Source organism: Rhinatrema bivittatum, chromosome 3, assembly GCF_901001135.1.
Source record: "Rhinatrema bivittatum chromosome 3, aRhiBiv1.1, whole genome shotgun sequence".
NCBI classification, from domain to species: domain Eukaryota; kingdom Metazoa; phylum Chordata; class Amphibia; order Gymnophiona; family Rhinatrematidae; genus Rhinatrema; species Rhinatrema bivittatum.
In genome coordinates, this window is record NC_042617.1 from 77,002,160 (window position 1) to 77,029,861 (window position 27,702).

Here is a 27,702-nt window from a genome sequence, read left to right on the forward strand (position 1 = left end):
CAGTTTCTATAGGGGCACTAGCATATATGCAACTGGATCCCCTTTCCCTACCTGTGATGTAAGTTGTTTGATATGGCAGGTGACACTGAGAAGTTGCTAAACTACATCTCAGTGACTGGGAAGAGCATCAAACAGGGATACTTTGCTTCGAGTACCTGGGATACTTTGGGTTTAATTTAAAACTCATCTCCTTAAATACCTAAAGGCAACACCATGGCATAATCAGGGCAAGGAACCTCTGAGCCAGTGGACAGTACTCCCTGTACGAGAGTGAGGAACAGTGCCCGATGGTGGATAAATGGAAAGGGGGGCTCCCCTCTTCATCATAGTGTACTACTAGCAGTAGAGTTGGCAGGTGGTGACCCCTACACTATGTCACTACTGACAAAAAAGGAGTTCACCAGGATTAGGAACAAAACTGATAGCAGTCCAGTTGACTCTTCCTTTCTGTTTCTAGCACCATATAGGGGACCTGTAAGGAGCCCTTGGTTGATTGAATATCATTAACAGGAATAGCCCCCACAAAAAAACAGATAGTATAATCCTTGGAAGCTTCCCAGTGACATGGAATTTAGATTGTAAGTTGTCAAAGGTAAGGAACCTGTGGAGGCCTCACCAGATGGGTTGAGATCTGTGACTTGCCTGAAGGCCTTCAAGAAAGAATTTAAAACTCTACTTTTTGAGCAGGCCTATTACTAAAGGTATATTATCTGTGCTTTAGGGTCAGATCATGTTCTGCACTTGATCAGTTGTGCAATTGTTGTAATAAGAGATGTAATAAGAGGCCTGTAGCAGGTCAATTGCATATATTGCTCTCCTGCTTCATTATTGAATTAGAATATGCATTTGTTCTTAATAGTTAAAGTAGTTATATTAGGCACTCCTGAATTCAGTTATTTATGTAAAGCCTGTTGCTGTCATTTGTTTACTTCCTGTAAAGCCTGTTGTATGTAAAGCCTGTTGCTAATTTATTGTTTACTGTAAACCGAGGTGATGTATATCTTTACGTGCCGCGGTATATAAAAATCACTAAATAAATAAAAATAAAATAAATGTTTAACCAGGTTTTTATTGCCTTTTTCCACTTTTAGGCGTGTTAGGCCTATTGTATGTTGTTCTTAATCTTGGTTTATATATTTACTTTTCCTTTGTATGTTTTGTTGTGAACCACCCTGGATAGTGGTGGCATACAAATAAACTTAACCATAACTATAACCATAACCATAACTCTCCCAATGGGGAAGGAGAAAAAAGGGCTCTAATTCCTACTTTACTTGGTACCCATTCTATTTGGGTGGTCCAACCAGGAGCAAGAACTCACTCATGTAAGTAGGGGCTCAGCTGATGGCCTACTGGCCCATCCCAGAGACATCTTAGTGCAGCAGTGATTTCAGTGCGCCAGCAGTTGCTGCACCTTGTCATTAAGGGAGTCATTTTCTAAAGTTAGCGCACGTGAAAAGGAATGCTTCGCAAGCAAAAAGTCCCTTTTCGCGTGCGATAGCTAAAAAGGGGCGGAGTCGGGGTGGTGTCTGCCCTGGAAGAGGAGGAGTCGGGGCGGACACCACGAAGACAGCATGAACGGAGAACAGGTAAGGAGCTTTTTCGCTTCCAATTTCACGCCCAATAGCACCACCTTTTACGATGGCGCTATTGGGTGGGGAGAAACTGGAGAGGAGCTACAATACATACAAGACTCAGTCTGCAACTATGATTCCAGGACTTGGGTATCACCCAGCTATGGGTAGAGAGAGTCATGGAGCTGAGACTTATAGGAAGAGGAAGCAAAGAGAGTGCTGGGGTCAGGGAGAGATGAAGGCAAAGTATGCTAGGATCATCTCAGGAGGGGGGACTGGTGATGGTGATGGGTGAAAGAAAATGAAAATATGGATCAGTTGGGTGGGAAGGGTGGTGGAAAAGAGAAAGCTGATACATATTATTCATTTCCTTCCCTCCTTCCCTCTGCCCTCTGCTAATGAACAGCAATCTCAAGGTGACCACAACTCAAAAGTTCCCAGGTATGCTAGTATCGATGGCATTAACTGTGCTCTAATGGTGCCTGGTGCAGATGGTGCACAGCACTGATGCTAGATGGAATCAAGTGCCACTGGGCTCCCCACCAAGTGTCAAAGAACCCTTGTGCTCGGGCACTTGGATGTGCACTGCAACTGATGGGGCATGGCACCATCGGTGCATCAGCAGTGGTGATTGTCTATGCTTATTCTGTCTTCCTTGGAAGCTCACCTGCCAGAGCATGCTGGCAGATAGGAGGGAAGGCATGTCATCCAGAGCACCAAAGGTGAAGATTAACGTGGGCTCGTGGAGACTAGTGTGGCTCCCAGTAGCATGGGGAGGATGAGCTCTCCTCCCCATTGGAACGCTCTGGTGCCTCCCGTCATCCTGCGCAGGACAAGGGGGTGTGTGATCGATCCTGGAATCCTTCACTGTCTGGCCTTCCATCAATGCCCAGCCATTGGACTAAATTTCATGGAGCTCCTGCCTGGATGGAAATTCAAGCAAGTCCCCAGGCTAGAGTTCTAACCAAACCCAGACTGCAGGTGCCATGAGGCAACAGACAAAGCAAAAAACACATGAAAGCTGAGGGAAAAAATAAAACTCTTAAGCTGCTGGGCAGCATTATTTATTAATGTAAAACAAACCTATGACCAGGCTGCACTGGGGACTAGGCCCACGCACCATGTGGCTAGCAGAAGTCAAGTTTTAAAAAAGAAGAAATAAACTGAAATAATAATGACCTAAAGGTACATAAGAGAGAAAACAAAATCAGCAGAGCCCTGCAAGAAAATTCAGCTTCTGCAGCTCCAGAAGCTTTCACTACAATAGCTGTTTGAGCGAGCAAAGAACCTGCAGGCTTGGCAGAAAAAATGAGACCGAGGGTCCTTGCCTGGGAGGCACAGAGAGGTGGCTACAGCTGCACATGCCCAGTAGAGCATGCTGAAAGCTTCTAGAATCTTTGAAATCAAAGTTCCGTGCTGGGCTCCGTCAGATGACGTCACCCCATATGTGAGGACTGCCATCCTTCTCAGAGAACAGGAGGCTGCTGCTTTTTTAGGAGCTGCTCCCAAGCATGGTATGTTCTGAAGAAGTCTGAGGAAGATATATATCACTTGTTCCACTTGGCAATAGCAGATGTTTGTCTACTTTCTACATGCAATACTTGTCAGTGGAACAGGGCCAGAGATAGATCCATAAAGCCATGAAGTTGCCGGGAAGTTGATTTGGTACAGCTTGTTTATGATGCAATATATTGCAGTAAAATTTTATGCACAAATTATTCCAAATCATTTCACTGTCACAGTGACATATAGTAAAATGTGGCAATAAAGTTCATAAGGAAGAAAGTAAGGGTGTGGGTGGTAATGATATACTTTTAAGCAAAACAAACAGGGAAGGTAAAAATGAGTTTTCCAGTGGGATATGAAAAAAAAAAAGGGCAAATCAGTGAGGAATAGAGAGGGTGACTTTTAAGAAACTGCTGTAGATGAGAAGGGTGTCCTACCACCAACAGTGACAGGGTTAAGGGATTAGACAGCAAGGAGCCAGGAGATTAAGACTGTCAGGGAACAAGCTGATTAGTGAAGAATGGTCAGTGGTATAAAGCAGTGTTTCTCAAGCTAGTCCTGGAGTACTCCCTAGCCAGTTTGGTTTTCAGGATGTCTACAACAAATATATATGAGCTCAATCTGTGTGCACAACCTCAATTACATACAAATCGATCTCATGCATATTTATTGTAGATATCCAGACTAGCTAGAGGGTACTCCAGAATCATCTAAAGAAACGCCAGTATAAAGAAACAAGGAGAATGTGACGAATGTGGTAACCGAGAGTGAAAGACATAAAGAGCCATTGAAGAGTTACATTTTTCCTTAAATTATCAAAACTCTTCAAGAATTACTCATTACACATTAGACAGTGTTAAGAGATGAAAGAGAGGCCTTAAATGTCAAAGTAGACACTTCTGTTTTCGTTTGCCTCCCTGTAGAACTGAACTGAATTTGTATGTCTGAGTGCCCAGATATTTAAGCCATTAAGTATCAGGCTAACCAAAAAGGATTTTAGTGGAAGAGACACTAATCAAAATTGTGCTCATTAAAGTTTGTTTGGTCGGGGATCCTATTTAAACAATGTTATATCTAATCTTTTCTTTTGATATTCTGAAGTAGGGATCCCCAAACTTTGGTCCATGAGCCTCATTGCAGAGCCTGTGTGTGTGTGAGTGGAGGTGAGAGTATGTGTGTGTGTATCTGTGTCTGTATGTAGGTGGGCAGGTGAAAGCCTATGTGTGTGTGTGTGTGTGTGTGTGTGAGAAACAAAGAGATAAAAAGGTGTGTGTGTGAGAGAGAGAAGGGGTGGGTGGGTGTATTCCCTACCACCCTCCTCCCCACTAATATATGACAATCTCAGGGCATTTGGAAATAAAAAATTACCTGGTATTGAGAAAGAGAGTTTTTAAAATCCTATTTTGTTTTAATTATTGTGTGGTGTTTGCTTTTTGAAATATTTTATTGGTGATTGGGAAATTTTGGAAAATTCTATTCGTCAGTTGTTTTAAACTATTTATTTTTTTTATGAGTATGATTTTATGTTATAATATTGCTTAGGGATGTGAATCGGTACCGGACTCAATTCTGGTATCAAGTTCGGGTAAAAATCGCGGGAAATCTTTATTTCGGCTGTGTCATGCCGAAATAAAAACAAAACACCCTGACCCTTTAAATTTAATTCGTTCACATCCCCCACCCCCCAAAATTTTTAAAGTACCTCGTGGTCCAGCGGGGATCCCGGGAGTGATCTCCTGATCTCAGGCCGTCGGCTGCCACTAATCAAAATGGCGCCGATGGCCCTTTGCCCTTAGCATGTGAAAGGGTATCCGTGCTATTAGCCGGCCCCTGTCACATGGTGGATGGTGAGCAAAGGGCCCATTTCCAAAATATACTAAGGGCAAAGGGCCATCGGTGCCATTTTGATTAGTGGCAGCCGACGTCTGGAGAGCGGGAGATGGCTCCCAGAACCCCCGCTGGACCACCAGGTACTTTAAAACATTTTTTGGGGGGTCAGGAAGGTGGGGGGTGTGAAAGAATTCAATTTAAAGGGTCAGGGTGGGTTTGGGGTTTATTTGTAAGTGCCCTTTCTTCCCGACCCCCCAAAATGATAAGAAAACCCCATGAAAAATTTTGTAGGGTTTTCCTATCGGGTTCGGGGGCCCCCCGAATTCTGACAAGTTTGAAAATATCTTCTGATATTTTCAATCGTCAGAAAAACGATTCACATCCTTAATATTGCTACTCCCCTTCCTGCCCCTGAGGCAGTGGGTTTGTGTTGTGTTTCTTGGTTCATAGGTTTTCCCCGCGAACCACTGTGCTTACATCCAGCCCTGATGCCGCTGAAGAATTCTGGAACAGAGGTGTTTCAGGCCACCGCATCCTCACAGATCCGACGCAACATGTGGCAGGATGCTACTGCCTTCCTGCATGGCCACTTCTAGGTGCACCTGTGGCAGGAAATCCTATGCAGCATTTCCAGACAACATCACAAGCCTTGGACTATAAAAGGCTCTTTCCCCCAGCAGTCCTTGCCTCGGAAACAAGTCTCCTATAGTCCTTGTAGTGTAGTTTGCCTCAGTGCTCCTGTCTTCAATTCCTGGTCTTCATTCCTATTTTCAATCCCTGGTCTTCGTTCCTGTCTTCAGTTCCTGGTCTTTGACCTTATCTTCAGTTCTTGTGGTCCGTCAGTTTCAGTTCCTCATTTCTTCAGTGTGTCTTGCTTCCTGTGTTGTTCCTCTTCTCCCTGCCCTACCTATCCATCCTGCCTTTCCTTGGATGGATACCCAGTATTGACCTCAGTTTGCTTCCTAGGCTTCTCTTGATTGCCGCCTGTCACTGACCATTGCCTGACTATTGGACACCGCCAGCTTTGACTCTAGCTTGTCTGTGACTTCGTCTGCATGCCTCAGCTTCGGCTACAGATTTTTCGGATAACCCTGCAGGTTGCGCCAACTCCACCTTAGTCCAAGGGTGGCAGCGTGTAACAAAGGAGGGTTCACACAGGATGGGTCCAGCACACTTTATTTTGTATATGCATTTTAAGAACAGTAGTGCATTAGGCAGAGTCTCTTTACTCACAGTTTAGGTCTCAGTGTTCCCTGACAAGAGCTGTATCAGTCTTTTGTGTTGCACTGCTGTAGCCCTGGGGATGCTTGCTTAGTTGAGACAAAGTATTTGCTCCACAACACACTGGATGATCTCTAACGGTGCTCAGTTATGGGAGCTGGCAGGCATGGTCAGATATCACTGGTCCCACACTTGGTTATAGCTGCCACTCCCAGTCCTATTACTGGCTGGTCCTCCCAACATGTGTTGCCCTACCTAGATGCAGGGATCTCTCCTCTAAATAATCCCAGTCACCTTCCTACAGAGTTTCAGGCCCCTAGCGCCTCCTTGACAGCGCCAGCCGGAGAGAGGTCCACTGTCGGTGGCTGTGTCTGCCGGTTAAGAAAACGGATGCTGAATTTATCAGCGTTACGTTTTTCTAACCAGCACACATGCAGGAGTTAGGAAAATGGACGCTGATAAATTCAGCGTCCATTCTCCGAACCTGTCTATGGGCACCAGGAGTTAATAAATCAATATTAAAGTGTCGGGCACTTAATATTAATATTTAATATTTAATTAAAAAAAAAAAGTGTTAAATATTAATATATTCACTCCTTCACTTATTGCCAATTGATCCCTTTACTGTCACATGTCAGTGAAAGGACCAATCACCTTTCAGAAGGCTGTCCTGTCCTCTGGGCAGGCGTTATTTTTTGATCGCTAAAATGTGCGTCCTGGACGCACATTTATTTTTGCATAGGGAGTGAATAGCTAATAGCCTCATTCACATGCATTTCCATGTGATGAGCACTATTATTTTCACTCCGTGTTGGACGTGCGTTGTAGAGGTGCTAATCCCCTTATTGCATAAGGGGATTAGTTAGTGCCTCTACAACCCGCATCCACCTGTGGGTTATACAGTGCGCTGGGCTGAGCGCACTGTATTGCATTGGCCCCTATAGGAGCTAGGGGTCTTGCTCTGTGCTTGCAGCATGGGAAGCAACAGGAAGTGGGAGGGGGTAAAACAGAACAGCAGCAGCAGTGGCTGCAAAATGGCAGGGCATATGTGCTGCTGCTGCCCAGGTTTACAGTATGACAGAGAAGCTACCCAGATTCTGAGTGCTGCAGGGTTTTGTATTATTTCACAAAATATTTTGCAGTGGTGGGTGTTTGTGTTGCTGCTATTAAGGTGACACCAGAATTTGAAAATTGTACGGTGAAACATCGAAGGTTTGTTGTTGGGGAAATTTCCATCTATGCGGCTTGTTACAGAATTTGAGGAGCAGGATTTATACTGAAATTCTGTCCCTTCATGCATAGATTCCAGACTTTATTCTCATACTCATACTGAAGAACTGGTTGACTGAGGATAGAAAATAAGTTTAATCGTAATTTTACTGGGAAGATGAAACTGGCCGGGTTTTGTAAAGTTACGCAGAAGGCCTTTCTTATTGTGTCTTTTATAGACAATTTAAAGGCAGTGTGAAGGGCAACAGGTGTCTGAGGGGAGGGAAAAGAAGGGAGTGAATGAGGGAGAGTAAGAAAGGGAATGATTAAGGGAAGAGGCAAGTGGGGGGGGGGGGGCGGAGGATAGGAGGGGATAAGATTAGAGAGGGAGGAGGCTGAGTAATCTTACCAAAAAAATTCTCCGATAGACAGTAATCTTATTTCCGCTGGCTCTTACTCTTTCTGGGGTGCTGTGGTACTATTTTGCTATTTATTATCCCTGTGTGTTTTTAAAAGAAGGACACAGGACTCTACCTTCCAGACTCTCTGGGTGGGTATAATCAGTTGCTCAGCAAGTGGTAATCAAGCCAAGCATTACTAAGGTCAGTTACACATAATATTCCAGCACAGTGTACCTGGTTCCAGCACCGCTTATCTAGTTCCTGCTTTTGGCTAAGTTTGTAAAGTCTAATTTAAGCTAACTTTATTCTCTATTTTCCAAATATAAGTCGCTTTTTCTCTGCTGTTTAGTCCCTCCCACCCCTAGAGTGTTTCCTTCTTAAATATTTCTTCCAAGGACCTAGGATAATTGAATAATGTAGGCCTGAAGTACCAATCTCTTAACTAGCTTATTAGTCTCTATTAGCAAAATGTCCTTTATTCAGTGCAACAATTGCAGTGATTATAGATCCTAAGGCCTATCATTTGGAAAATTAAGGGTTATCTAATTTGCCTTCAGCTGTCTGCCATGAATAAGGAGATAATGGACCTGAAGGAGATATTATGCAAAATTCAAATAACCTCCTCTTCTTTGCAGCATCCTGTATATCTCTCCCAACTCTCACATATCTGAGAGAGGGATAAACACAGGATGGAGGTGGTCCAGAGAAGAGTGACAAAAATGGTGTGGGGTCTGTATCAGAAGACCTATGAAGAAAGGCTGAAGGATCTGAATATGTACCCTGGAAGAGAGGATATGTAGGGGAGATATGATACAGACCTTCAGATACCTGAAAGGTTTTAATGATGCACAATCTTTAAACCTTTTCCGTTGCAAAGAAATCAGGAGAATTAGGAGTTACAAAATGAAACTTCAGGGAGGACAACTTAGAACAAAGGTCAGGAAATATTTCTTCATGAAGAGGGTAGTAGATGCCTGGAATGGCCTTCTGGAGGAAGTGATGAAGACAAAAATAGTGAAAGAATTCAATGGGGCATGGGATAAACACTGTGGATCCCTAAAAACCAGAGGATGGAGATGAAGAAAAGAGTGCATGGGGGTAACTTGCTGTTGTGGTGGTTATTACCCTTAACCAATAAGCCTTCATACTGTTAATGCAACTCCATAAGTGCTCTGTGCTTCAATGGCAGGGGAAAGGAGGAATGGGATTCAGACAGTAACCAACAAGGGCCCTGAATTTTATGGTTTGGGAAACTGATAGCACGGGAATAACCTGCATGGAACGACAAATACTACCTTAAGCTTGCTGGGCTGACTGAATGGACCATTTGGCATCTCAGAGACATGGTGGAAAGAGGATAACCAATGGGACAGTGCTATACCGGGGTACAAATTATATCGCAATGACAGAGAGGAGCACTCGGGAGGAGGTGTGGCGCTTTATGTCCGGGATGGCATAGAGTACAACAGGATAAACATCCTGCATGAGACTAAATACAAAATTGAATCTTTATGGGTAGAAATCCCTTGTGTGTCGGGGAAGACTATAGTGATAGGGGTATACTACCGTCCACCTGGTCAAGATGGTGAGACGGACAGTGAAATGCTAAGAGAAATTAGGGAAGCTAACCAAATTGGTAGTGCAGTAATAATGGGAGACTTCAATTACCCCAATATAGACTGGGTAAATGTATCATCGGGTCACGCTAGAGAGATAACGTTCCTGGATGGAATAAATGATAGCTTTATGGCGCAATTGGTTCAGGAACCGATGAGAGAGGGAGCAATTTTAGATCTAATTCTCAGTGGAGCACAGGACTTGGTGAGAGAGGTAACGGTGGTGGGGCCGCTTGGCAATAGTGATCATAATATGATCAAATTTGATTTAATGACTGGAAAATGAACAGTGTGCAAATCCAAGGCTCTCGTGCTAAACTTTCAAAAGGGAAACTTTGATAAAATGAGAAAAATTGTTAGAAAAAAACTGAAAGGAGCAGCTACAAAAGTAAAAAATGTTCAAGAGGCGTGGTCATTGTTAAAAAACACCATTCTAGAAGCACAGTCCAGATGTATTCCACACATTAAGAAAGGTGGAAGGAAGGCAAAACGATTACCGGCATGGTTAAAAGGGGAGGTGAAAGAAGCTATTTTAGCCAAAAGATCTTCATTCAAAAATTGGAAGAAGGATCCAACAGAAGAAAATAGGATAAAGCATAAACATTGGCAAGTTAAATGTAAGACATTGATAAGACAGGCTAAGAGAGAATTTGAAAAGAAGTTGGCTGTAGAGGCAAAAACTCACAGTAAAAACTTTTTTAAATATATCCGAAGCAGAAAGCCTGTGAGGGAGTCAGTTGGACCGTTAGATGATCGAGGGGTTAAAGGGGCACTTAGAGAAGATAAGGCCATCGCGGAAAGATTAAATTATTTCTTTGCTTCGGTGTTTACTGAAGAGGATGTTGGGGAGGTACCCGTAATGGAGAAGGTTTTCATGGGTAATGATTCAGATGGACTGAATCAAATCACGGTGAACCTAGAAGATGTGGTAGGCCTGATTGACAAACTGAAGAGTAGTAAATAACCTGGACTGGATGGTATACACCCCAGAGTTCTGAAGGAACTAAAAAATGAAATTTCAGACCTATTAGTAAAAATTTGTAACTTATCATTAAAATCATCCATTGTACCTGAAGACTGGAGGATAGCAAATGTAACCCCAATATTTAAAAAGGGCTCCAGGGGTGATCCGGGAAACTACAGACCGGTTAGCCTGACTTCAGTGCCAGGAAAAATAGTGGAAAGTGTTCTAAACATCAAAATCACAAAACATATAGAAAGACATGGTTTAATGGAATAAGTCAGCATGGCTTTACCCAAGGCAAGTCTTGCCTCACAAATCTGCTTCACTTTTTTGAAGGAGTTAATAAACATGTGGATAAAGGTGAACCGGTAGATGTAGTATACTTGTATTTTCAGAAGGCGTTTGACAAAGTTCCTCATGAGAGGCTTCTAGGAAAAGTAAAAAAAGTCATGGGATAGGTGGCGATGTCCTTTTGTGGATTGCAAACTGGCTAAAAGACAGGAAACAGAGAGTAGGATTAAATGGGCAATTTTCTCAGTGGAAGGGAATGGACAGTGGAGTGCCTCAGGGATCTGTATTGGGACCCTTACTTTTCAATATATTTATAAATGATCTGGAAAGAAATACGACGAGTGAGATAATCAAATTTGCAGATGACACAAAATTGTTCAGAGTAGTTAAATCACAAGCAGATTGTGATAAATTGCAGGAAGACCTTGTGAGACTGGAAAATTGGGCATCCAAATGGCAGATGAAATTTAATGTGGATAAGTGCAAGGTGATGCATATAGGGAAAATAACCCATGCTATAATTACACAATGTTGGGTTCCATATTAGGTGCTACAACCCAAGAAAGAGATATAGGTGTCATAGTGGATAACACATTGAAATCGTCGGTACAGTGTGCTGCGGCAGTCAAAAAAGCAAACAGAATGTTGGGAATTATTAGAAAGGGAATGGTGAATAAAACGGAAAATGTCATAATGCCTCTGTATCGCTCCATGGTGAGACCGCACCTTGAATACTGTGTACACTTCCTGTCGCCGCATCTCAAAAAAGATATAATTGCGATGGAGAAGGTACAGAGAAGGGCTACCAAAATGATAAGGGGAATGGAACAACTCCCCTATGAGGAAAGACTAAAGAGGTTAGGACTTTTCAGCTTGGAGAAGAGACGACTGAGGGGGGATATGATAGAGGTGTTTAAAATCATGAGAGGTCTAGAACGGGTAGATGTGAATCGGTTATTTACTCTTTCGGATAGTAGAAAGACTAGGGGGCACTCCATGAAATTAGCATGGGGTACATTTAAAACTAATCGGAGAAAGTTCTTTTTTACTCAATGCACAATTAAACTCTGGAATTTGTTCCCAGAGGATGTGGTTAGTGCAGTTAGTATAGCTGTGTTTAAAAAAGGATTGGATAAGTTCTTGGAGGAGAAGTCCATTACCTGCTATTAAGTTCACTTAGAGAATAGCCACTGCCATTAGCAATGGTAACATGGAATAGACTTAGTTTTTGTGTACTTGCCAGGTTCTTATGGCCTGGATTGGCCACTGTTGGAAACAGGATGCTGGGCTTGATGGACCCTTGGTCTGACCCAGTATGGCATTTTCTTATGTTCTTATGTTCCTTTTCTGCTGTTATTTTAGTCCTGGGGGAATTCTGTGCTACTGCGGAGGGCAGAATTTTCGCAGAATTCCCCCCCCCCCACACACAGAATTGGCATTTTCTGCACATAATTGCCGAAATAGCAGAGGAGAGCCCGGCATGCCACAAAGATGAAGGCCCGGCGCACCGTTCGCGGCACGCCAGGGCCTTCATCTTCACCGTGAACAGAGCGCATCCCACGGCACAAGGGGGGGGCCTTCTCTTTTCGCTGGAAACGGTGCGCCGGGCCTTCATCTTCACCATGAAGGGAGCGCATCCCGCGGCACACGCGAGATGCGCTCCATTCATGGCATGCCGGTGAGAGAGGGGAGAGGGTGTGGGGAGGGGAGGGGAGGGTGAGAGAGAGCAGGAGGTTGTGAGAGAGAGCATGGGAGGTAAGGGGGGGATGCTTGAGTGTGGGTTTCAGAGAGTGGGAGCCTATATGAGGGGAGGGGGTGTGAGGGAGGGGGGACAGAGGGTGGTTGGGAATGCTGGTGAGAGAGAATGTGTATGAGAGAGGGAAGGGGAGGGTGAGAGACCGCATGGTTGGTAAGAGGCGGGATGGGGGGATGCTTTAGTGTGGGTTTCAGAGAGGGAGTCTATATGAGGGGAGGGGTGTGGGGGAGGGAGGGTGAGAGAAAGCAGGAGGGTGTGAGAGAGAGCATGGTAGGTAAGGGGGGGTGGGGGGGATGCTTGAGTGTGGGTTTCAGAGAGAGGGAGCCTATATGAGGAGATTGTGAAGGAGTGTGTATGTGTGTGAGAGATTGGGAGCTCTTGTGTATGAAAAAGGATCGTGTGTATGTGAGGGTACTAGCCTTGTGAAGGGATTGTGTTTGTGTGAGCAGAGCCTGTGTGAAGGGGTGCTTGAGAGAGAGACATAGGTAGCCTGTGTGAGGATGTATGTGTGAGAGAGAAAGGGAGCTTGTGTGGGTCTGTATGCAAGAGAGAGGGCCCTGAGTGAGGGGATGTGTGTGTGTGTGCGAGAGAGTGAGGGAGTCTGTATGTGTATTAGAGAGAAGGCGCATGTGTGTGAGAGAGGGAGGGACAGAGGGAGCCTGTGTGAGGGGTAGTACTGAGAACAGGGTCAAACTCTGGGACTGGCAATAGAGTGGAAGGGGTTGAGCCTGGAGGTGGAGGGGAGAGATACTAGCAGGTGGGGGAGTTGGAGCCTGAGAGGGCAAAGTGGCCAGAGGAGTAGGGAGAGTGAGTGGAAGGGACACTCTTACAGTGAATTTCTAGGGAAATTCTGTTCAAAATATTTAAAATTCTGCATCTTTAAGTAATAACTTTTTTCTGTATTAATTTAAAATGTAATTACTTAAAGACTGTCATGTAAATTGTGTTATTTTGACCAATATAAAGTTTGCAGAATTTTGCAGAATTTTGTGTTTTTGTGGGCAAAATTTTAATTTTTTTGTGCAGAATTCCCCCAGGAGTATTATTTCTATGTTTCTATGGGATAAGATTAGGGTGGATAGAATGAGTGAAGAAAGGTGATTAGAAAGGGAAGGGAATAGAAATAGAGTGAGAAAAGGAAGATATGGGAATAGGGGGAGATGTGATTGGGGGAGAGTAAGATGACAGTGGGTTGGGTGAGTGAAGGAAGGAATTGAGAAAACAAAGGGAAAAGAAGAGGAATGGGGTAGAGAGGGAAGAGAGAGGAATGAGGGTGAGAGGAGGATGGGGCGAGTTAAGGAATGGGTGATAAAGGGAGGGAAATTTAAGGAGGGAATAAGAGGGAAAGAAGGGGAAGCAGTAGGATGGGAGGGAAGGGAGAGTAGGGTCAGAGGAGAAAGGGTAGTGGTAGAGATAGGAGGAGAGGAGGGAAGGGCTTGAAAGAAAGGGGAAGGGAAAAGAAGGGAGGAGTAAGAGTGAAAGTGAAGGGAAAGTAGGGGATGCTCTACAAACAAACAAACAAACAAACACACACACACACACACACACACACACACACACATGCACCTTGGGGATCAGATGCAGGGGAAGGGGAAGCTAGGAAGCTGGGTTCTTGGGAGTGTGGCAGGGTTGTCAGCATCCAGAAAATTAAGCAATATTACTGGCGTGTTATCTGCCATACCTCTGGGAACCCTGTTTTCTCCCTTTCCCAGTATTTCAAATCATCCAAAGTGCCAGATTTGCCCGCAATCCCCATTGAGCAAAGTTTGAGCTGGCTCACCCCTGGCTTCATGCCTACCTCCACTCAGGAAACTCCAAGAAGGATCCAACCCCCTACCATCAGCCCTTTTGATGATTTAAATTTCCTATGTGGTCCTTCCTTTGAAAATTTAGGGGATCACTGCTCTTATATATACAGTAGATGATCATCTGCGATTTTGAATCTAGTTGAGTGTGATCCTCTTCTGAGTTCACTAACATTGCACTATTCGATGAAATTTAGAACTTTCCGGCAAATGGCAGACCCAAGGGGATGTGAAGGAGATAGCGAGTGAAAGAAGGGTTATTTCCCCCAAAAGGGATGGATTTAAGATGTTGCATATATGATGGCACCCATGAGGAACTCTGAAGTTGTCTGCAGGAGTTCAGAGGAGTAGTAAAGAATTAGACCTGAAGACGGAAGGACTCTGGTTTCTTTTTGCTTGGATCCACTAGAGAGATCTGTCAGGTTTCTGTGGTTAGGGCACATGCCAACTGGAAGGAGCAGTGTCCCTAGTCTATGGGGTACCAGTTCTTGTCTGGGGAAGTCGGCAGCCAATGAGTGTGGACAAGGAGAGGCTTCCTGTTCTTCAGTGGGGCCAAAAGCAAAGGAAAAGGCCACACTGGGGACCTGAGAAGGAAAAGGCTTTATTGGAACTGTATTGAAAAGGCTTGAGAAAGTGAATAACAATTTTTGAAGTGCTGGGACAGTGTGAGAATGAGTGGTGATTCCTACAGGCTTGGAGACAAACTAGACTGATTCCAGCCTTCTTAAAATAGTATCTCTTTATTATAAATTCACACATGCACATCAATAGACTGTCTTCTCCTCAGACAGGGTACTCTCCTTATTTACAATGTGTTGCTTTATTTTAGCTCAGTGTTTGGACAGCATTGCATTCAGGAGCTATCTTCCTCCCAGTGGATTCCTGGCCTGGTCCTGTAGGCAACACTGTCCAAACACTTGGGCCGATACAGTACAGTGCGCTCCGAGTTAACCCGCATTTGGACGCCCATTTTCGACGCGCTAGCTTTATCCCTTATTCAGTAAGGGGTAATCGCGCGTCGAAAATACGCGGCCAACCCCCTGGAAACTAATAGTGCCCGCAACATGCAAATGCATGTTGATGGCCCTACTAGTTATTCCTGCATGATTCAGTAAGTAAAATATGCAGCCAACTGCTTTTCTGTACACCCTCTGACTTAATGTCATAGCAATATTAAGTCGGAGGTCCCAAAAGTAAAAAATAATTAAAAATTAAAAAATTAAAAATTAAAATCAGCCTGTGGCTCACGGGTTGAAAACAGGACGCTCAATTTTGCCGGTGTCCGGTTTCCGAACCCATGGCTGTCAGCGGGTTTGAGAACCGATGCTGGCAAAATTGAGCGTCTGCTGTCAAACTTGCTGACAATCACTGCTCCAGTCAAAAAAGAGGCACTAGGGACATGCTAGTGTCCCTAGTGCCTCTTTTTACCGCAGGTCCTCATTTGAATACTAAATCGTGCGCACAGGAGAGCGGGCGAGCGCCCGCTCTCCAACGACTTTTACTGTATCGGCCCAACTGAGCTGTAAGAAAAGAGAGTACACTGAAGAGAAGACAGTCTATTGTTGTGCATATGTGATGTTATAATAAAGATTTAGGGGTGGATTTTAAAAGCCCTGCTCGCGTAAATCCGCCCGGATTTACGCGAGCAGGGCCTTGCGCGCCGGCGCGCCTATTTTCCATGGTCCTGCTGGCGCGTGCAGAGCCCCGGGACTCGCGTAAGTCCCGGGGTTTTTGTCGGGGGCGTGTCGGGGGCGGGGCCGATCGACGCAGCGTTTTGGGGGCAGGACGTGGCATTTCGGGGGTGGGCTCGGGGGCGTGGTTTTGGCCTGGGGTGGTCCGGGGGCGTGGCCGCGCCCTCCGGAACCGCCCCCAGGTTGTGTCTCGGCGCGCCAGTGGCCCGCTGGCGCGTGTGGATTTACTTCTCCCTCCGGGAGGCGTAAATCCGTGGACAAAGGTGGGGGGGGTTTAGATAGGGCTGGGGGGGTGGGTTAGGTAGAGGAAGGGAGGGGAAGGTGAGGGGAGGGCGAAAGAGAGTTCCCTCCGAGGCCGCTCCGATTTCGGAGCGGCCTCGGAGGGAACGGAGGCAGGCTGCGCGGCTCGGCGCGTGCCGGCTGCCCAAAATCGGCAGCCTTGCGCGCGCCGATCCTGGATTTTAGAAGATACGTGCGTATCTACTAAAATCCAGTGTACTTTTGTTTGCGACTGGTGCGCCAACAAAAGTACGCGAACGCGCATTTTTTAAAAATCTACCCCTTACTGTTTTAAGAAGGCTGGAATCAGACTAGTTTGTCTCCAGGCCTGTGGAAATCACCGCTCATTCCCACATATGGTGTCATGCATGAGATTTTTTCTAAGCAGTGCACAAAAAATCCCCTCCAGGTTCCAAGAAAGTGTCTGTGTGGAGTGCAGAGATTTGTGAAGAGGACCTGTGGTTCTAAATTCTGTACAGCCTGTGGCTCTAAAACTAAGTACAGAGCACAGGGAATGCAGGAGTGCATGGTGGTTTGTGAAAGGGTGTGGCAGAAGCTGCACTGAAGAGAAAATGTTTCAGGTAGAGAGGAAACAGTGTTTGGGCATAGTTGCAGAGACAGCCAGAAAGTTTTAGGGTTGAACCGGCTAAAAGGAGAAGCCCTGCTGGGACATAGACAAGGATTTAACAGGGAGCAATTTATTGCTGATCAAGCAGGTTTTTTTTTTTTTTACTTTTTTGCATTAAAAAGAGAAGTGAAAGGAACACCGGTGCAGTAGAGCTATGCTGAGCAGGGCATGGCCCTGGGGGAAGTGTGAGTGTGGTGAAGGGAAGCTGGGTGGGGCCTCCTTCCAGCAAGCAAGCCACTCTGCAGGGAAGGTGTGCAGCCCAGAATGCAGCAGTCTGAGAGCATAACTGAAGGAAGCTGGCAGCAGCTGCTCGCTTAAGTACAAGAAATTTCAGCGGAGATGGGAGGAGGACTTGAGGCAAGTTGCCAGAGAGAATGCTATGCTAGTGAGTGAACTGAAAAAAACTACTAGCCTACTGGAAACAAGGTCTGAGATTGGCACTACTAGTGGTCCCAGTGAAGACCCTGTATGGTGCCCAAACACTGCTACCATGCAGCCCAGTTCTGCGTGTGTGTGGCTGTTTTTTGCACGTGCAAGGCTTTTAAAATCTACCTCTATGTGTGTCTTATGATTCAATAAATGCATTTTTTTATATTACTGCACAATGTTAGATAGATGGTTATAACAGGTTTGAGAAGGAATAAAACATTTTTATTATGCGAAGAGATTTTTTTGCATCTAGTTCTCGGTTATAGGATATTTACTTTGTTTGATGCAAAATTTGTTGTAACCAGTTTTGATATTTTATAGTATGATACAGATGGCAATAAATGTTTAAAAATGATTGCTGAATTGTTTTGGCCGACATAAGACCTTTCTACTTCAATGTAATATGTGGTAACATGGCTTTCACTTGTTGAAGCAAATTTCTCATGTCATGCTAAATACTAGTTTTTCGTATTATAGGTATGCCATATAACTGCCAATAAGATTGCAGCAATGCAACATAACAGAAATCTGTGCAAGCATGGTAAAACTCCTCTCTCATTTGTTCTTAGGATTTTGTCTATAGGAATAAGGGCCAATATGCTTACAAGAATTTTAACTTTGGAAGATTTGCAAATGCTCCATGCTCTATATTCACCAGATTTTTGGTATTCCGGATTATTCTGTGGAAAAAGAAAACATTAGATCTGGTTATTTAGTTGCCAATATGTTACATTAAGCTTTAGCTGGATCAAACAACTTAAATATACCTCAACTGCAAAGCAGTTTTAAAGGTGGATGAAGTCTGCAACAGAAGAGACTCCATGGTCATATTAATTCTCCTTGCTATTGGAGATGAGGTTTTTCATAAGTGCTCGTTCGCAACAATTTCCCCCACCTTTGACTATTCACACACAGGCCTCTTTCCCCAATCTACACAGAAAAATGCCGGAAAAAGAGAGATATATATAGCAATCATGGCACAGCCTTTCCCTCTAGTACACTCTGCAATGTTTGTTTGCATTTTTGTGGTTCAAGAATTGGACCTTTCAGTCACTTGGGAATTCACTTAAAATAATTGCTTTCCAGAAGGCTATCATCCTCACTAAGGACCTGCCATCAGTTTCAGTTACCAGGACATATATTTCTCCTTTTGAAAACACCAGAAGCAAAACATAAACTAGAGAGAGGCAAAAGTCCATATTCAGCTGCTGGTTGGCTAGGAAAATTTGTCCAGCTAACTTAGGGGGTTATTTTCTAAAGGTTTATCGTGTGCGTTAGGGCCTTATCACATGCGATAGGATGTAAATGACCGGGAAAGGAGGAGTCGGGGCGGGGAGGGGGAGGAGTCGGCCGCGGCACTGCTGCCGGCGATAATGTGAGGAACATTCTCGCCGGCAGTAGCACAGCAGATAGCACCACCTTTTATGGTGGCGCTATTTGTGTGAAAGGCTGCAGCTGGCCGCACTGCGGCTGGCAAAATTGCACCACCCTGGTGCGAACGGCTGCAGCCTTTCACAGGCCCGCTCCCCTTTCCCCCCCCGCTCCCTTTTTCGCGGGATTCATCATTCTGCGAGGAATGAAGAATCCTGCCCTTAGCCAGGATATTCAGTAGTGTGGGTGCACCACTGAATATAATCAACTATCTTAAAGTTAGATAGCTAAGTATATCCTGCTAATTTTAAGACTGCTGTTAAACTGTCCTAAATTTATCCAGCTATGGAGTCTATTTACTTAAGGTTTTCTCCCATTTTGTATCTATGGGGAAAATACTTAGGGGCATATATTCAAAGGCTACGCGCATAACATATGCGCGTAACCCGAGAAAATCTGCCCCTGCGCGCGCAAGCCCCGGGTCGCGTGTATGTCCCGAGGTTTCGAAAAAGGGGCGTTCTGGGGGCGGGGCCATGGGCAGGGCCCTGGCCCAGGGGCGTTCTGGGGGCGGGACTGAGGCCTCCGGAACAGCCGCTGTGCCGGGGGATGCACGCCGGCAGCCGGCCGGCGCGCGCAAGTTATGCCTGCCCGGAGGCAGGCGTAACTTCATTGATAATGGTGGGGGGGGGGGGGATTTTAGATAGGGCTGGGGGGCGGGTTAGATAGGGGAAGGGAAGGGAAGGTGGGGGGTGGAAGGAAAGTTCCCTCCGAGGCCACTCCGGAGGAAGCCTGGGTGGCTCGGGGCATGCAAGTTGCACAATTGTGCACCCCCTTGCGCGCGCCGACCCTGGATTTTATAACATGCGCACGGCAGCACGCATGTTACAAAATCGGGCGTAGATTTGTTCGCGCCGGGTTGTGCGAACAAATCTATGCCCGCGCGCAAGTTTGAAGATCTGCCCCTTAGTAAATCGGGTCCTATGTTAGCCGGATAATGCTGAAAATTCCCTGCCCTTCCCCAAGCTAGCTGGAAAACTTGTTAGATAGTTAAAAATTTATCTGGCTATCTCAGTACCGGTCAGCACGATGGGATTATTTCAGACTTAGTCGGACCAGCAATGCTGAATATGGACCTCATCCTTTTTTTTTTTTTTTTTTTGCAAATTATGATATTATAATTTTTTTTTAAGGATGCCTATTTTTTGTAAATTCTTTATCAGGCACATTCCTTTATCTCTGTGTATTCAGGTAATTTCCCCCCCCCAAGTTTCTTTTTATTATAGCTGAGACTTACAGGTCAGTCAAGGCAGGAAGGTTGTTAAAGGCATTAACTTCAATTCTTTTTAGAGAATCACTGTGAGAGATTTCACTGTAAAAGAAAAAAAAAAGAAAGAGAAATAATGCATAAATTCCACTGTTGATAAATGAATGGGTGTTTCTGAGGTGCATTTTAAGAAGACTACACTTGCTATAGGACTGTATAGTAAGCATCATGGGCACTATACATGCAGACTATATACAAGTGTCCCAGACTCACACATGATATGATCAACACTTTCATCTAGTGAGAAAAATAATTAATTAGCAATAATATAACACTGTGTTTAGGGGAACATTGTTGGGGGTTGAAGAAATGGAAATTTAAAAATTGCCAGCTTATATTCACAGCTATGGTTCAGTGGTAGAAGAAATCTTGATCCATGCTGAGCAGTTATTTACTTTTGATCTACTACTAAGTCTCCGTTGATTTCATTTGCGATCTTTCTGCTGACCCATGGTTATAAGCAAATATCAAACATTTTGGCATGGCACACTTTGATTTAAAGTTTTCAAATTTTCCTTGTAAAGGTAAACGTAAAGGGGTGGATTTTAAAAGGGTTACGCACGTACCCGCTTCTGCACGCGCCGAGCCTATTTTGCATAGGCCCGGTGATGCGTGCAAGCCCCGGGATGCGCGTATGTCTTGGGGCTTGAAAAAAGGGGTGGGAAGTGGGTGGGGCGGGGGCAGGACCAAGGCCTCTGGCACAGCGGCTGTGCTGGGGGATCGCGCGCCAGCACTTGACCGGCGTGCGCAACCTACGCCTGCCCAGAGGCAGGCGCAACTTATGGAACAAAGGTTAGTGGGGGGGGGGGGGGGTTTAGGTAGTGCTGGGGGGCGGTTAGGTAGGGGAAGGGAGAGGAAGGTGGGGAGGGGGCGGAGGGAACAGGGAAAGCCATCAAGGCTCCCCTAGGGATCGGCGTGCGCAAGTTGCACAAGTGTGCACCCCCTTGCGCGCGCTGATCCCGGATTTTATAACATGCACGCGGCTGTGCGCACATGTTATAAAATCGGGCATAGATTTGTGCGCGCCAGGTTGTGCATACAAGTCTACGCCCGCGCGTACCTCTTGAAATCCGGCCCAAAGCTAATAGGCTAAAAGAAATACAAGGAACAACTAATAAGTGGCAACAAATAACATGATTTCTTTATTAGAATTTCAATTTCTATGTTTTTATGACCCCTGATAGTGGCTTTTATAGTGTTCTTGCATGTCAGGGAGTGTGAAACATCATGAGGGCAATTTTGAGACTAACTGTTGGGCTTTCAGGGACATTATTCCTATGGGCCCAACAAGCCCATTTTCAAAAGGAAACCCCTTAAAGAATTTCCTTTTGACAATGTGTCCATCTGCTGACCAGGGCTTCTGTTTAAGTGCATGCATTTGCAGCTTCTTCAAAGTAAGTGAAAATAAATGTGGAAAAAGTATACGGTGGGACTTTCAAAACAAAAGCTCTGCATGTAATCTCTCACCCCTAACCTCCCCCCACCCTGTCTCTATCTACTTTTGATGATGGCTGAAAGTATCTGTGCTGTTCATTGGGTTTGGAGAGTATTTTCAGCAGGGCTTTTTATGCGGTTAAACAGCTTAAAATCTTAAATTACCTGCCCAATGTTGTATTTTTCCCTTGCTAAATATTTTTTAAAAACTGTATGATATTAATCATAACACTTGTATAATTAGATGGGCAACGGGTGTGGGTAATACTAGAAACTGAGGAACTGGGACATAACTCGCATGCTGGCAATGGCATAACAGATTTTGAAGGGAGTGGATGGCACATGGGATTCAAAGTTAACATCTGGAACACTATGGACTCGTTTAATAAAAGTTTTTCCTCAAAGATGTAACATGAGTCAGTGTATTTTTTAATCAGTTCCTCTGTATCCAAGAGATTTTAGCCTAGCCTTTACTGTCCAGAGTTGCACTTCCATTTACTCTATTTAATAGATCATTGTCGAACATGCTCGTGGGCTCATTAATCCTTATATGAAATTTTTTTGGGTAAGCTTTAATGCTGTACTCTTCCAGGAAGAATTATATACTTTTTTTTTTTTAAGTACTGTTCTGGAGTTGGAATGCAACAAGACAAAAGAAACATCTTTATCAATAAGATATGATAGATATGAGAAAGTCAGCAGCAGTATTTTCTTCAGTGTGCCAGAAATCTCTGGCAGTTCTACTGTTATCTGGCATACTTAGCCTTAGCTCCCTTGATTTCAATCTTCAATAAAACCATGGGATGCTGCAGACTGGTAGCAATCTGTAGCGGGAACTATATCTTTTGTGTGGTTGATGATATCACAAGAGTATGCTACCATTTTACAATGAACCCAAAACCATCTGAAAGGGATACAATAAGATTTCATTTAGCATTTTTTAAACACTATACCATTCATATAAGGCATAAATAAAATGCATATAGGTTATCCATTACATTCAGGGCTTACTATTTTCTAGGGATGTGCAGAGCAAAATTTTATGTTCATATTTTTTATGTCCGAAAGGGGGTCCCACTTGCGGCCAATATGGACATAAAAAAAATCCAATGAGTTGGGTATATGTACATATGTGCAAAAAAAAAATTTAAACCCCCTCACCCTCCTTAATCCCCCCCCCCAGACTTACCACAACTCCCTGGTGATCGAGCGAGGAGTGAGGACGTCATTTCTGCAATCCTTGGCGAGAAGCATGTGACGTCGGTGGCACGTCGAGTGACGCGGCGTCACGTGATTCCCGGCTCGTTCGCGCCGGACGGCTCGTTCGGCCCAAAAAGAACTTTTGGCCAGCTTGGGGGGGCCTCCTGACCCCCCCAAGCTGGCCAAAAGTTCTTTTTGGGCCGAACGAGCCGTCCGGCGCGAACGAGCCGGGAATCACGTGACGCCGACGTCACGTGATTCCCGGCAAGTTCACGCCGGACGGCTCGTTCGGCCCAAAAAGAACTTTTGGCCAGCTTGGGGGGGCCTCCTGACCCCCTCAAGCTGGCCAAAAGTTCTTTTTGGGCCGAACGAGCCGTCCGGCGCGAACGAGCCGGGAATCACGTGACGCCGGCGTCACTCGACGTGCCGCCGACGTCACATGCTTCTCGCCAAGGATTGCAGAAATGGCGTCCTCACTCCTCGCTCGATCACCAGGGAGTTGTGGTAAGTCGGGGGGGGGGGGATTAAGGAGGGTGAGGGGGTTTATATTTTTATTTTGGCTCAACAATCGCGATTTCCCACATATCGAACATATCTATGTTCGATATGTGGGAAATCCGATCGTTTATGTCGAATCAATTTTTTAAGTAAAAAAAAAATATGAGTTACGTTTTACTAATGCGGTCAATCCGAATGCACACCCCTTCTATTTTCTATTCATTCTAAAGGGCATTCATAACCAATTCTTGCTCTTGGGTTATAGAAACTCCTCAGCTTACTCAAAATCAGTGACATTAAAACATTTGACTAATGGGCAACAGACATGATGCATGAATTTGTTATAAAACTATCTCAATTTTGAAAATACGGCCGCTGAAGATATCCTGCCATATTCAAAAGTAAATAATGGCTGAAGAAAGATAGAGTTTGCAAGTTTAATAAATAAAGTACAAACATAAAGGTGAATTAAAAAAAAAATAAAGCATGTGCATCATTCAGGGGGATGAGCGAATAAGTCGGGCTCATGCGCGCCGACCATATTTTAAAAAAGCACCCAGATACACATGTAAATGCTGTGGCAGGTACATCTCAAAAAATGTCCAAAAAGGGGCGAGGTATGGGTGTGGTCTAGGTGGGTCTTGGGCATTTCAGGCCTGGCCGGGAGATACATGCAGAAATACGTACGCGCCCCGGCACATGCCAAGGTTTCCTGCCGCGTAACTTTACTTCCGCTACGGATGATGTGTAAGTTATAAAATAAAAGGATCGAGCCGTTTCTAGGGGGGTTTAAAGGGTGTGGGGAAACTGGGGGGAGTGTAGGCTATCAAACCGTGGGGGGTTTGAGGAACTAGCTGTTAACTGGGTGAACTGGTGGATGAACTGGTAAACTGGGAATGACTTACATGGTAGAAGCGGGATTTGCACATTCACTTAAAATGTGGCGCATATGTGCACGCCAGGCTATTTTATAACACGCGCAAGTTATAAAATAGCCACGTCCCTGGGCGCGGGCCGACGCACGCGTGCCAATGTGCACCTGCGCGCTGGTTTTTAAAGTTACCGTCATATTGTTTCTTCTTCTGTCACAAATGTACGTATTTAAACAAACAAAATGTTTCAAAATTCACCACTAGTGTAGCCCTGAGGTCATCTGCTTCTGATGCCTCTGGTTCCTCATCTTGAAAGACTTCCCTCTGGGGGAAAATGCTAAAAATAATAAAGTCATTAAAGTCCTAGGTGAAGGACACTATTCCACCTCAGAACAAGCTTTATACCCCAAAATAAGAAACATTCAGATCACTGATCGGGAGAGTGCGGTTTTGAAGCCTTATGTATGACAGGCCTGGAATCCTTGCCTTCTGAGCAGCAGTTTTTCTTTGATGCTTTGCTGTGAAAGCAGGAAGTGTTGTGCTTGATCTGAGATTTGAAAACTGAGATCCCTTACTTCCAATTTCTAAAAATGATTTAAATGTTGGGACTAAGTAACCTAGTGGAGGAGGAAAGGTCTCCAAATTAGGCTTTTTATGGCTTCTGATGTTTAAATTTCTTCCCTGATAGGAAGCTAAATCCTGGATTGGGAGAGGGACTCATCAACCAATGGGTCTCATCAGTAAAACATCCTTTAGAGTTTAATGACATTGGTCTCTTTTTTAGAACAAATAAAGCTGGGAGCCAACAAGTTTGTTTGTTAGACAGTTTGTTACAGCAGAATTTAAGTAATGTAATAAACAATGCCGCTCAGCAGCACTGGCCTGCAAGAGCCAGCACTTGGTAGATGTTGGAAGCGAAGCTGTGTCAGGCCTGGCTAGTTCCTGGATGGGGAGTCAATAGACAAGACCAGGTGCTGTGAGCTGCAGAAGGCAATGACAAACCTCTGCAGTATTCTGTCAGGAAAAGGTTCTAGGAACAGTAATGGGGGGGGCCATGGTTGTCTACCCCTCAACACACAGAAAGAGGATACGAAAAAATAAATAATGTGTATGAATTACTCAGAAAGAGGTTTAATCCCCAGCTCACTGTGTGACATAAAATAAATACAGGGATCCTTCTTGGGGGAGGGGAAGAATAGTTCTCCAAGATCTTCCAGTACGATATATTCCTCAGATTTCTTCAGTTCATCAGCAGAAATAAAACACTACACACTGGATGTGATGCCCCCAAAGGAAAGTCCCCTTTACTTGACAAAAGTAAGAAAGATTCTACAGCAGAACAGACTGTATAAAGTTCTAATGCTCCTCTGGGAAGAGAGCAATGTATCTTCTATCAGCACCAGAGGCTACTTACACATGTATGTCCTCCCTCTCTTCCACTACAACCTCCAGCTGCTTCCACACCTCCAGCTCTTCCACCCACCACCGGAATTCTCTGGGCTGGGTACTTTTCTCCTAAACATGTATGAGGACTGGCTGCCATGGGACACATGCCGTTTACTGACATTGCATGTTGTGGATGCATCTACCTATTGCCGCAACTGTTCATGATTTCCAGTTGCAGCATATAAACCTTCAAACATGCTACTGGTGCAAGACACAACGTTCTGTGCTTTCATTATAATGGATAAAACACCTGAACGCACAGAAATAAAGGTTAACAAATTAAAACAACAACAACAACAAAAAACATAAGGTCATCTCTTTTTACTGAACTAGCATTTCTTGACTTATTTTTGAGAATTTTCTTCCTCAGGTCAGAATAGATTGAACTAAAGATGGCAATTTCCAGGAAATATAAGTATAGCCCCCTGACAGGGCACATAAATAAGAGAGGTGTCTGGTGCCGGTTTATGAGCTGATCATCAGTCTCTGTGGGTTCACTTTAAAAAAAATGGTCATACAGTATAATGGGAAGGGCGATATTTACCAAGCTGGAAAGGGAAGCACTGTGACCCACCTCTGACTGCTCCCCACTTTTCCTCGATACTCATACCAGCTTTTGACGAACCCCACTCTTTGGGATAAAGGACGATCTCACATCAAAAAGGTATCCTCAACAAACAAAACCGTTAAAGGTGAATTTTAAAAGCCCGAGGCGGGCCAAAACCAGAAGATATGTGAATGTTTCGGGTTGGCGTGCGCCGAGCGGATTTTAACAGCCGCCCAAGCATGCGTGCACCTTCCACTACATGAAGAAATGAAAAATGTCAAAAAAGGGGGCGGGGTGTGGGCGTGGTCTGGGCAGGGCATGTCTGTTCCTGGATTTCACATTGAGATCTGTGCGTAAATATTTACACACACAGGTGCACTGGGGGTCCCCTGCTGCGAAACCTTTCTTCTGCTACGGGTGGCATGTAAGTCATAAAACAAGACAAAATAAACAGATCAGCAGGGTTTTAAGGGTTGGGGCTAACAGGGGGAAGGAAGACTATTAAACTAGGGGGTTTGGAAGTCCTGTCCCTTAACTGGGTGAACTGGGAACAAACTGGGATATCATGTCGGGCTCTGTTGAAAGGGAAATATCTCTTTTTATAAGCATTTAAGCATTCCAAAAAAATATTTCATTTTTAGATCGATGATTAAAAGTGACCTTAAGTGGTGAAAATACTGAATGAAAATTCTTCAGCACGCGCGGAGTGGTATGATGGTCCTCATTTAGATAATTAAGAAGTGTTCTCTGTATTTTGATATTTTCAATTTATTTTTTGCAATGTTTTCTCATGATATTATTACTTTGCATATGATTTTTTGGACTGTTTTGATATGTTTATTATTCTGTCAGATAATACAAGGACTAGGGGGCACTCCATGAAGTTAGCAAGTAGCACATTTAAAACAAATTGGATAAAATTCTTTTTCACTCAATACACAATTAAACTCTGGAATTCATTGCTACAGGATGTGGTTAAGGCAGCTAGTGTAGCTGGGCTTAAAAAAGGTTTGAATAAGTTCCTGGAGGAGAATACCATAAACTGCTATCAATCAATAGGGAATAGCCACTGTTTGTTGCCAGCATTAGTACCATGCGATTTATTTAATGTTTGGGTACTTGCCAGGAATTTATGACTTGGATTGGCCACTGTTGGAGACAGGATACTGCGCTTAATGGACCCTTGGTCTGACCCAGTATGGCATATCTTATGCTCTTATGTACCTCATTACTTTCCCAGTTGAAGATGTGTAACTTGTCTCATCACATTCTGCAACCTGGTAACCTTTCCAGACAGTTCCTGTTTCCTTCTCAAGGTACTGGCACGGAATTCCCCAGCTTCTGAGTTTATATCCTGATGAACTACTGCACTCTTTAGTCATCTCCCAGATGTTGTGACCTCAGATCACTCCTCAATCTTATATCTTAATCCTTTAGTTTCTCCTTGTGGAGAAACAATCCTCTAGTCATGGGCCTTTCCCTTTGAAGGGGAAAGTCCATGCAGAGACCTCTTCTTGAAGAGAGACACTCCGAGCAATCCAGCTTTATAGTTGCTCGCTACAATCTCCTCCTACCAAACTTTGATCACAAGCTTATATGGATCTCAGAATACTCTCTCTAGAGGATCCTCTTTCTCACATTTCTTAGAGGGGACACTAGGTAAACCACCTAAGTGCTCTCAACATGAGCTTCCCATTAGTTTATATGTTGAAAAAGATTACGTAATCTCAAACAACATTTAAGAGAAAACCTGGTACTCGGGGTCCCCTCATTATTCTTTAAGAACATTTTCCATAGTGTCTCACTACTT

General features: G+C 44.5%; 1 protein-coding gene across 6 annotated transcripts in view; it reads right to left on the bottom strand.

Moving 5' to 3' along the window:
• LOC115086924 (lutropin-choriogonadotropic hormone receptor-like) overlaps positions 1–27,702 on the bottom strand; it is a 316,916-nt gene that overhangs the window by 162,550 nt on the left and 126,664 nt on the right. For all 6 annotated transcript variants that reach the window (XR_003855369.1, XR_003855368.1, XM_029593400.1 and 3 more), the window contains exons 5-6: positions 19,866–19,940; positions 17,806–17,880 (exon numbers count right to left, since the gene is read on the bottom strand). Coding sequence is in view for 4 of the 6 variants with exons in the window: in XM_029593400.1 (XP_029449260.1) it covers positions 17,806–17,880; positions 19,866–19,940 (150 nt within the window). In the remaining 2 variants the exon portion in view is untranslated. The remainder of the gene's footprint in view (positions 1–17,805; positions 17,881–19,865; positions 19,941–27,702) is intronic.